Here is an 11,523-nt window from a genome sequence, read left to right on the forward strand (position 1 = left end):
GTGGCGTGCCCAGGAGTCGGCGAATCCTTGCCAGCTCTCTCTCTCTCTCTTCCCCTAATATTTCTTCTTCCCCTCGTCCTGTTCCCTTTCCTAGGTCCCATATGGGAATCACTCCTCGAGTCCCTCCCCGGGGAAGGGGCGGGCCGCCTCCGGAGTCTGCTGCTGGCCCGAGAGCGCTGCCCAGGGGGGCGGGGCTAGCCAGTATGGGATCCGCAGCGGTTCCTTTTTTTCCGCTCTCTCCACGTCAGTCCCTTGACCCACTTCCTGCCACTAGGGCGGCGGGGAAGTCTGTGCCGGCCTGTTGGTGTTGCGGGGACCCAGGACATTTCATTGACCGGTGCCCGGTTATGGAGGTCGGGGCACTGATCCGGGTCCCGGACAACCCACAGGCTGCCCCCGATCAAGCTGGCCTGTACCAAATACCTGTGAGTATTAAGGGGGGTACCTATCTCGCTTTGGTGGATTCAGGTTGTAACCAGACCTCGATCCAGCAAAGACTGATTCAGCTCGAGGCATAGAAGTACCGATACATCACTTAAAATGTACTCAAGTAAAAGTAAAAGTACACAATTTTTAAACTACTCACAAAAGTACAATTACTGATAAAAACTACTTAATTACTGTAACGTGAGTATTTGTAATTCGTTACTTCACACCCCTGGTTGTAACCAAACCTCGATCCATCAAAGCCTGATTCAGCTCGAGGCATTGGATAGAAGCCGCACGGTTCCAGTTCGGTGTGTGCACGGGGATGTGGTGAAGTATCCGCTAATGTCAGTGCTGATTCAATTTCGGGGTCAAAAGCATAGTGTGGAGGTTGCAATTAATCCGCACATCCGGCATCCGCTAATTTTGGGGACGAATTGACCAGCATTTAGTCAATTACTGGGTTGTTTGTGTTCGGATGTATCTTGTGGAGAGAGAAAGCTGGAGGACGGAGCGGACGCGCACGTGGGAGAAGCTGAACCGGGACCGCGGGATACTGAGCCAGGGGAACAGAGTGCGAATGAGAGCCCGTCCGTCCGCTCTCATATCCCTATTTTGCTATTTTAAAGGAGCGGTTGTACTGAGTGGCACAAGACACTCAGACAAAGCAGGATACAAACCAATTGTTAGTACCTAAAAGCCGTCTGGAAATGCTTTTCCAGGCGGCTCATTGTAATCCGATGGCGGGACATTTAGGACAGGCAGCGACACTAAATCGTCTCATGACCCGATTCTTTTGGCCGGGCATTCACAAGAATGTGCGCAGGTGGTGCATGTCAGCTGGTAAACCCACCGGCCTCCCCAAAAGCGCCTTTGCGCCCCCTTCGAAAGAATTGGTATGGTCCCCCAAGCCTCCACGGGGTTTTCCCCCTTTGAGCTTCTCTATGGCCGTCAGCCCCGCGGAGTGCTGGACGTCCTGAGAGAAACTTGGGAGGACGGACTTTCAGAAAGCCGAAATGAAATTCAATACGTGCTGGACCTGAGAGCAAAACTCCACACCTTGGGGCGGCTGTCGATGGAGAATTTGTTACAGGCCCAGGACAGGCAGAGTCGGCTGTACAACAGGGGGTCCAGGCTACGTAAATTTGCACCGGGAGAAAAAGTGCTTGTATTACTTCCTACTTCTAGCTCTAAATTACTCGCCAACTGGCAAGGACCCTTTGAGGTCACACGGCGAATTGGGGATCTTAATTATGAGGTCATTCGGACAGATAGGAGCGGGGCACGTCAGATTTATCACCTCAACCTCCTAAAAAAATGAGGCCCAGGACAGGCAGAGTCGGCTGTACAACAGGGGATCCAGGCTACGTAAATTTGCACCGGAGAAAAAGTGCTTGTATTGCTTCCTACGTCTAGCTCTAAATTACTCGCCAAGTGGCAAGGACCCTTTGAGGTCACAATGCGAATTGGGGATCTTAATTATGAGGTCATCCGTACATATAGGAGTGAGGCGCATCAGATTTATCACCTCAACCTCCTAAAAAAATGGAGCGAGGCGGAGTCAGTGATGCTAGCGACGGCAGTGAGTGGGGAGGAGGATCTCGGGCCAGAAGTAAATACTAAACTGCAATCTATAGCTCTGGCCCCTGAGGGAGACCACCTCTCGCCCTCGCAGCTCGCTGATGTAGCCAAGCTACAGGCAGCGTTTGCAGATGTGTTCTCGCCCCTACCTGGTCGAACGGACCTCATACAGCACCACATAGAAACCGAGCCGGGTGTGGTGGTTCGCAGCCGGCCATATCGTTTACCTGAGCACAAAAAAAAGGTGGTTCAGGCGGAATTAGAAGCGATGCTAGAGATGGGAGTAATAGAGGAATCCCATAGCGATTGGGCGAGCCCGATAGTTTTAGTGCCAAAAACTGACGGCTCGGTACGATTCTGTGTGGATTATCGCAAGGTGAATGCTGTGTCGAAATTCGACGCATATCCAATGCCGCGGGTTGACGAACTGCTTGATCGGCTGGGTGCAGCTTGTTTTTATTCGACACTGGATTTAACTAAAGGATACTGGCAGATCCCCTTATCACCTCTATCCAAAGAAAAAACAGCCTTCACCACGCCGTTCGGATTGCACCAATTCGTTACGCTTCCGTTCGGGTTGTTCGGGGCGCCGGCCACGTTTCAGCGCCTCATGGATAAGATTCTTCGGCCACATGCGACATATGCTGCTGCTTATCTGGATGATATTATTATCTATAGCAACGACTGGCAGCGGCATATGGAGCATGTGTGGGCCGTACTGAGAGCGCTGAGAAGGGCCGGACTGACGGCCAACCCGAAGAAGTGTGCGGTTGGGCGGGTCGAGGTGCGGTATCTGGGCTTCCACTTGGGCCACGGGCAGGTGCGTCCCCAAATTAGTAAGACGGCAGCGGTTGCGACCTGCCCGAGACCCAAGACCAAAAAGGAGGTAAGGCAGTTCCTGGGGCTGGCGGGATATTACAGAAGGTTTGTACCTAATTATTCGGACCTCACCAGCCCGCTGACTGACCTTACTAAAAGGGAAGCCCCAGACCCGGTCCAGTGAACGGAGCTGTGCCAGCAGGCTTTCACCCAGGTAAAGGCTGCTCTGTGTGGCGGACCACTTTTGCACTCTCCTGATTTTTCTCTCCCCTTCTTGCTGCAGACGGACGCATCGGACAGGGGGCTTGGAGCGGTCCTGGCCCAGGAGATAGAGGGTGAGGAACGGCCGGTGCTGTACATCAGTCGTAAGCTCTCTAAGAGAGAGACGATGTACAGCACCATTGAAAAGGAGTGCCTGGCGATCCGGTGGGCGGTTCTCACCCTCCGTTATTATCTCCTGGGCCGGGAGTTCACTCTCTGTTCGGACCACGCGCCCCTGCAGTGGCTCCACCGCATGAAGGATACCAATGCGCGGATCACTCGTTGGTATCTGGCTCTCCAGCCATTTAAGTTCAAGGTGATCCACAGGCCGGGGGCGCAGATGGCCGTGGCGGACTTCCTCTCCAGGAATGGGGGGGGCTGCGGGCCGGAGGGCTCCCCGGCCTGAGTCGGGCGGTGGGGGTATGTGGCGAGGGGGGCGTGGTTTAGCGGAGTCTGCAGCGGGAGAGAGCGGTCGGAGACGAGCGGTGAGTAAGTAGGTCAAGTGCATGATGACATTCACCTGCTTCTCGTTTCAGTGATTGGCCTGGAGAGACCGTAAAAAGCCTCAGGGGGAACAGAGAGAGAGGGAGACAGACTGAGGTCTCGTGTGGGAGAGACTGTGGCCGGGGCACAGAGATACGCAGAAGTGCTATATAAGTTTTGTTTGTTTTGCAGCGCCAGAGCGCCTGCTTGTATTCGCTGTTCCTACGGGACGCTTAATAAATTACCCGAGCCTCAGTCACGCTGACTCCGACTTCTTCCTTCCCTACTAAAGAACATTACAAATTAACATTACTCATTACAAATAATACAAATAAAAAAAATATGTAAAAAGTAAGTACTTAAGACTAGTATGACAGTTGCTATTTATAGACAAACACTGCAAATACACCAAATGTTGTCTCATTAGGAAGCCCAGAGAAGAAAGGGGCATAGTGGAGAGGAGGCACAGAGCAGGTGGCGAAAGAAGGCCAGTTTATGAGCTAGAGACATAGTGTATGCTGTCATTGCTCCAGGAATCAGTGAGCTGGCAGCTTCTAAATGCTCAGAGGCATGTGGTAACACTAGGTGTCTTCTAAGGGGAATGAGTGCACATCAAACAGGCAGATAGAGATAAATCAGCCTGTGTCCCACTAGCTATAAATAACCTGACTTGAGCTCTCGCTGGAACACGGAGCACTTCACACCAGCCACACCTGGGATAAGAGCAAACAGAGCGACAGGAACTCTGTTTGTGTGTGAGTACACCTGCCTGCTTGATGGATCAATTCATGTTCTTTTCAGGTATAACTCAACGTAATCACTGTCTATTCAGTAGAGTTCAGGTAATTCAGTGTCAATAGCAATCAAAGACGAGTCACTCATCGCAAAGAACTACTACAGTATATGTGTTTAAGTAATGAGTCAATTGCTCAGGTTCAATGTTCTCTACATGGAGTCCACAAAGGTATTACAGGTGGTCTGTGGACAAGAATAAAACTTACATTATATTTCTAACAAATAACACTACACTACCATTTAAAAGTTTGGGGTCAATTTGTTTTGGGTTTTTTTTGTATGTTTTTCAAAGTCTCTTATTATTATCAATGTTAAAAACAGTTGTGCTGCTTAATATTTTTGTAAAAACCCTGATAGATTTTTTTCAGCACTCTATGATGAATAGAAAGTTCAAAAGAACAGCAAAAACTGCATTACAAATGTCTTTAAAAACCATGATTCGGAAGTTCGTTCACGAAGACGCCAAAAATTGGGACAGGTGGCTGGAACCCCTCTTGTTCGCCGTGCGGGAGGTCCCCCAAGCCTCCACGGGGTTCTCCCCCTTTGAGCTTCTCTATGGGCGTCAGCCCCGCGGGGTGCTGGACGTCCTGAGAGAAACTTGGGAGGACGGGCCTTCAGAAAGCCGAAATGAAATTCAATACGTGCTGGACCTGAGAACAAAACTCCACACCTTGGGGCGGCTGTCGATGGAGAATTTGTTACAGGCCCAGTCGGCTGTACAACAGGTGATCCAGGCTACGTAAATTTGCACCGGGAGAAAAAGTGCTTGTATTGCTTCCTACGTCTAGCTCTAAATTACTCGCCAAGTGGCAAGGACCCTTTGAGGTCACACGGCGAATTGGGGATCTTAATTATGAGGTCATTCGGACAGATAGGAGCGGGGCACGTCAGATTTATCACCTCAACCTCCTAAAAAAATGGAGCGAGGCGGAGTCAGTGATGCTAGCGACGGCAGTGAGTGGGGAGGAGGATCTCGGGCCCGAGGTAAATACTAAATGGCAATCTCTAGCTCTGGCCCCGGGGGGAGATCTCCTCTCGCCCTTGAAGCTCGCTGACGTAGCCAAGCTACAGGCAGCGTTTGCGGATGTGTTCTCGCCCCTACCTGGTCGAACGGACCTCATACAGCACCACATAGAAACCGAGCCGGGTGTGGTGGTTCGCAGCCGGCCGTATCGTTTACCTGAGCACAAAAAAAGGTGGTTCAGGAAGAATTAGAGGCGATGCTAGAGATGGGAGTAATAGAGGAATCCCATAGCGATTGGGCGAGCCCGATAGTTTTAGTGCCAAAAACTGACGGCTCGGTACGATTCTGTGTGGATTATCGCAAGGTGAATGCTGTGTCGAAATTCGACGCATATCCAATGCCGCGGGTTGACGAACTGCTTGATCGGCTGGGTGCAGCTTGTTTTTATTCGACACTGGATTTAACGAAAGGATATTGGCAGATCCCCTTATCACCTCTATCCAAAGAAAAAACAGCCTTCACCACGCCGTTTGGATTGCACCAATTCGCTACGCTTCCGTTCGGGTTGTTCGGGGCGCCGGCCACGTTTCAGCGCCTCATGGATAAGATTCTCCGGCCGCATGCGACATATGCCGCTGCATATCTAGATGATATTATTATTTATAGTAATGACTGGCAGCGGCATATGGAGCATGTGCGTACTGAGAGCGCTGAGAGGGGCCGGATTGACGGCCAACCTGAAGAAGTGTGCGTTTGGGCGTGTGGAGGTTCGGTATCTGGGCTTCCACTTGGGACACGGGCAGGTGCGTCCCCAAATTAGTAAGACTAATTCTTCATCACTTAGTGAGTGTAACCGTTTTTACAGCTCCGTGACACAACACGTCAAAATAATAATAAGCAGAATAAGCCTTAAAAATTCTCAGAGGTGCAACAGCACGTTCATATATATGTTTTCGATGCAGAGTGCAAATGGCTGTGCATTTATTTGTGTTTTTAACTCGATGGGAGCGAAATGAAACTGTCTGAACGCAAAGCTGTGTGCACTTTTTTAGCATTTTTTAAAACTGTGGTGAGAACTAACCAGTGCTGAAACGGGGGGTTTCATGACACTTTAAATGGCTTTTTGGCTGTGGTCTCTATCAGACAGTTGACTCTCTTCACTACTCTACCAGCCCGTGGTGTAATTTTTGGCTTGTTTGTGGCCAGGTATAAACACATCTTCACTGACTGAGCCATCAGTACCTGGATTGGTCATATCAGCTTTTCCAGATACACTGCCAACATCAGAAATACCAAACCACATTGTCTCATCAGAGAGAATCTGACTTTGATTGTCTGAAATGGAATCACCACAGTAAGTGTCACCACTGTCATCCTCTTCCTGTTCTATCTGTTCATCTATAGACTTTGAATTATTTAAGTCATCTTCATTTGATGCCCATGAACGTGTTTTGTTTCCAGGGTTTTCATCCTCCAAGCAATCAGTGGAATTTGAGAATAGGGTCTCACACTCTGAATCATCTGAACACTCATCAGCTGTCGATCCATGTGATTTCTCCTCAGGAAATGTTACCGGTAAGAAACGAATGCCCAATAGCATATTACGATGAACCACCTTCCTATCCCTATCCCTATCCACAATGGTGTACACAGTAGGTTCCCATTTATCTGCCAATTTCTGTTTAAACGCTCTCTCCTTTCTTGGCAATAAGCACTCCATCTCCACAGTTTAGATGTACCCCTTTGATCTTGCGGTTATAAATCTTGGTTTGTTTGTTTTGTTCTTGTACAGTATGTTTTTGGGTGATTTCGACTGCTTCGTAAAGATTAGACATCAATGTTGCAGCATAGCTGCTATAATCAACTATTGCAGGATCTGTCAAAACTTGCTTAAACATTAAATCCACAGGAAATCGTGGGACACGCTCCAACATGAGTTGAAAAGGGGCATAACCAGTTGTCTCATGAACTGTTACGTTGTAAGCAAAGGTCAAAGTCTGAATTTGTTGTGGCCACTTATCCTTAGATCTCAAGGGCAATGAATGAAGCCTATTTCCTAATGTGCGGTTGAAACGTTCCATGATGCCATTTCCCATAAGATGATATGCAGTCGTGCAGGAATTGGAAACCCCAGAAAGTGCTAACAATTTGACAATGAGCTTGCTCTCAAAATTTTAGCCTTGATCAGTATGGATCCGCTAAGGAAACCCATACACGCAGAACACATTGTCACATAACTTCCGAGCAACTTGCTTAGCTGTTTGGATAATGCAAGGAAAAGCATGTGCAAGTTTAGTGAAATGATCCGTCAAGACCAACACATCCACTGAATGTTGCTTCTTGTCCTCAGCACTCCAGAAATCAAGGCACACCAGCTCCATCGTTGCAGATATTCAAATACTTTCCGGAGCTTGAGCAGATGGCTCAGGTTTTTTTTTTTCAGAATGCACCTCCAGCAGCACTTTACATATTCTTTAATATCATGTTCCTTTTTAGGCAAAGTGAATTGTCCTAGCCAGTCATTGCTGACCAGCAAGATCATGAAGACCGGCTAAGGCTTTTTTGATCATACTTCGAGGGAGAACATACTGGTGTCGTTTCTGCCTGCTAACTGGGTCCTTAGTTACTTTATACAGAACCCCATCCTGGACTTTCAGACAATCCCACTTCTTTATAAGTGCCATTGTTCTGAAGTCAAGCTTTTCTCTCTCTCTCTCTCGCTCTCGTCTAGAAGGGTGTCTTTTTCGAATTACAAAAGGGAGAACCTTCTAAATGGTAATATCAAGTTTTTGACTTCTTTGCAGCTTATTATGAGAAAACCCAGGCAGAGAGACTTGGTTAGCAGCTGCAACCTGTTGAACTGACTGAACCAACTGGACAGCTCATTTAAATGTTGCTGTTTCCCAGTCATCTTCGACTTGGCAAAGTGTCTTGAACAGAACCCCATCCTGGACTTTCAGACAATCACACTTCTTTATAAGGGCCATTGTTCGTAAATCATGTCTCTCTCTCTCTCTCTCTCTCGTCTAGAAGGGTGTCTTTTTCGAATTACAAAAGGGAGAACCTTCTAAATGGTAATATCAAGTTTTTGACTTCTTTGCAGCTTATTATGAGAAAACCCAGGCAGAGAGACTTGGTTAGCAGCTGCAACCTGTTGAACTGACTGAACCAACTGGACAGCTCATTTAAATGTTGCTGTTTCCCAGTCATCTTCGACTTGGCAAAGTGTCTTGATGGCTACTGGGTCACATGGCTGCACACAACTCGACTGACATCCTACACAATCACTGAGCTTGTGGCACTCAACCTTTAAACGAAACACATCCTGTATACCTTCTTCCCTTATGGCATCAGCTTCAGTGAGTAGGTGGTTGTAACTCTTATTCATGAGTCTGTGACTTACTGTTCTCACAAACGGATCTCTGCTTAAAACATCGGCCACAACATTTTTAGTTCCTGTGATATGTTTAGTGTTAGGTTAGTTTTAAAACCCACCTTTGTTCACAGGCATCAAGTTTTGGCTTAGACATGATGTATGTAAGTGGATTGTTGTCAGTCCAAACTGTAAAGGTGTGCCCTTTGAGCCAGTGGCTGAAGTTTTCATACACACTCCACTTCAAAGTCAGAATCTCAAGTCTGTGAGCAGCATACTTTTTTCTGTGATGCACTCAAGGTCTTGCTGGCAAAGGCAATGGGTCTGACAATTCTTCCCCCGCTGGAACTTGGGAAAGCACCACACCCATTCCATCCAGAGATGCATCAATGGAGAGAATCAGTGGCCTTGAGAAATCAGGATATGCAAGAACAGGACAGTTCAATAACTTCTCCTTGAGCATGTTGAAAACAACATCACACTCCTCCACCTAGTCACTGTGATTCAGCTTCCGAAATGTGCAAACATGCTTCCCAGTTTTCACTTTGCCTCATCTCTTCTGACCCGCAGTTAAAGCAAAGAGGGACTTGGCAATCACAAAACAATTAGGAATGAAGTGTTGATAGTAAAAAATTGCTAAATTTCTAAATCCTAAAAATTACTTGATTCTTTGCGTTGATGGAGCGCATCCATCTTCCTCCATAAGCTGCAACTTGAACATTTTGGATATGACATCTACCTTTGCGGAATCTACAGAAATGCCATTTCCAGAAATAATATGACCCAAGAATTTCACTGCATCATGCAATAATTGGCACTTCTTAGGACTCAGCTTTAGGCTATGCATCCTAAGCCGGTGGAAAACAATTTCCAACCTGCTTAAAGCCTCTTCCTCTGTAGGTGAAAACACAAGTAAATCGTCCAGATAACAGAGCAAACTGCTAAAGTTCATGTCCCCAAAAATGCTAATCAACATCCAAATGAATGAAGCTGGGCTGTTGCATAATTCTTGGAGCATACAGTTGTACTCATCTAGCCCCATAGGAGAAATGAACACTGTGTATATTTTGTCTTGTTCATGCATAGGCAAATTGTAGAATCCAGAGGTTAAGTCCATGGTGATGAAGTAATTATTATCTCCTAAAGCAGCCAAGCAGTCGAACTGAAGAGGGAGTGGGTGAGCATCTCTGAGTGTTCTTGCATTAAGCCACCTGAAGTCTGCACATATGTGGAGACCCCTATCTTTTTTCCATAGAAGCACCGGCGGGGATGCATATTCACTGAGAGATTTTCTAATTATCCCTTGCTCTTCCATTTCAGTTAACACTTGGCACAGCTTCTGGTAATAAGCAAGAGGGATCCTAAGATATGGCAGTCAGAAAGGCCTCTCATCAGTAAGTCGGATAAAGTGTTCAACGTCCTCAGCTTCACCACAATCTAGAGGGTGTTTAGAAAACACATCATTGTAATTCACGAATAACTGTATGTCACAGTTTGAACCTTGTTTTCTGTTCTCCTGCCTTGTTTCAGTCCCTTGACCTAGTTTTCCTTAATTCCCTTAATTAGTTCATTCTATTCACCTGTGTCCTGTTCATTATTTCATTAGTCCCTCATTTGTGTTTGTATAATGTCTCCCCGTTCTTTTCTTTCAGTTGCCGGTTATTAGTTGTGTATGCTGCTTGTGTTACCCTGTGTTTTGTATGAATCTTCATCATCTCGGATTACTATTAAATGTTATTTGTATTACCTTCGTCTTCGTGCGCCTTCCTTCACAAGCGCGTGACACTGTACGATTTTCTCTTTGGATGTATCCATGACTTTGCAGAGATCAATGTCAATTTCGCCTAACCCAACATCTTGTAGTCTTACATTTAAAGCACTATTTGGAGTGAACTAACCTCCTGTATCTTTCCAGAGCTCAGCAAGACCGGAAAATCCTCTACAGCTAGACAAGGTGAAACAATTTTTTTTTTTTTTTTTAGTGTGACAGTTTGGTCTGAGAAATTGTTTATTTTCATACGTACCCACCTATCACCCCACATAGATGTTATCACTCAAGCTACCATGATGTTTCTTGGCATAGTCTTGGAGGTTGTTGATTCAACCAGAATGGTGCTCCCAAGGGACAATGGAGCATTGCTAGTCAGTCTTTCCAACACTAAATGTTCTTGTCTAGCAGCAAGAGTACCAGCATGCTGGAGCTTTACTGTTCCAATTTTGCTATGGATCTCATCATGTCCCCAGCATCTGAGATTCAACATCACATCCAAAAAGTGTTCACCCTCTGGTGATAACTGTGGGGCACTTTGTGATGTGAAGTCCCAATACTCATCTGTGTTTTTTATTTGGCTCACAATGTGCTTTATCAGATTAGTTCCAAGAATTAAATCATAATTTTGTCCTGGGACAATGAGAATTGGAACTCGACAGCATATGTGCCATACACCTTCACACCAACTTCATACAAACCTTTTGGTTGTGCAGTCCTACCCCCAACGCCCACAAGAATGATGTTCTCAGGAAGTGCTTTTTTGTCTAAGACAAAAAAGCCAACAACTTTTGTTCAGCTGCCTCACTTAGTGTACAAGACATGGAGCCAGTGTCAAGCATTCCTCTCAAGTGAAACTGGTCGTTTACAATAACATAAGTACAGAATAATTCATCAAAAGCCTTTATTTTCTGCATGTTTTGTGCATATATCACGCAAATACCATCAGATGCTGTATGGCATGCATTCTCATACTGCTGTTCCAGGTCACTTATGAAGGTTTGATCTTCCCCCACACATCCCCTCTACAAATGTGGGTCTAATGGTTTAAAG

At 46.6% G+C, this 11,523-nt stretch overlaps 1 protein-coding gene and 1 long non-coding RNA gene across 2 annotated transcripts; one reads left to right on the forward strand and one right to left on the reverse strand.

The window, feature by feature from the left end:
• The first annotated feature begins 347 nt into the window (after positions 1-347).
• On the forward strand, positions 348-3,670 carry LOC107747901 (uncharacterized). The gene is made up of 2 exons (XR_001640847.1): positions 348-425; positions 3,624-3,670. It is a non-coding gene; the product is annotated as an uncharacterized LOC107747901 (long non-coding RNA).
• Positions 2,400-3,630, reverse strand: LOC107747899 (uncharacterized). Its single transcript, XM_016562515.1, has 2 exons — positions 3,049-3,630; positions 2,400-2,865 (listed from the first exon to the last, which is right to left on the reverse strand). The coding sequence occupies exons 1-2, from the start codon at positions 3,593-3,595 to the stop codon at positions 2,516-2,518; spliced, it is 897 nt and encodes a 298-aa protein (XP_016418001.1). The 5' UTR covers positions 3,596-3,630; the 3' UTR covers positions 2,400-2,515.
• Positions 3,671-11,523: the final 7,853 nt, after the last annotated feature.

The sequence above is a fragment of the Sinocyclocheilus rhinocerous genome, unplaced genomic scaffold (genome assembly GCF_001515625.1).
Source record: "Sinocyclocheilus rhinocerous isolate Xijiao unplaced genomic scaffold, SAMN03320098_v1.1 scaffold1612, whole genome shotgun sequence".
In the NCBI taxonomy this organism is placed as follows: Eukaryota; Metazoa; Chordata; class Actinopteri; order Cypriniformes; family Cyprinidae; genus Sinocyclocheilus; species Sinocyclocheilus rhinocerous.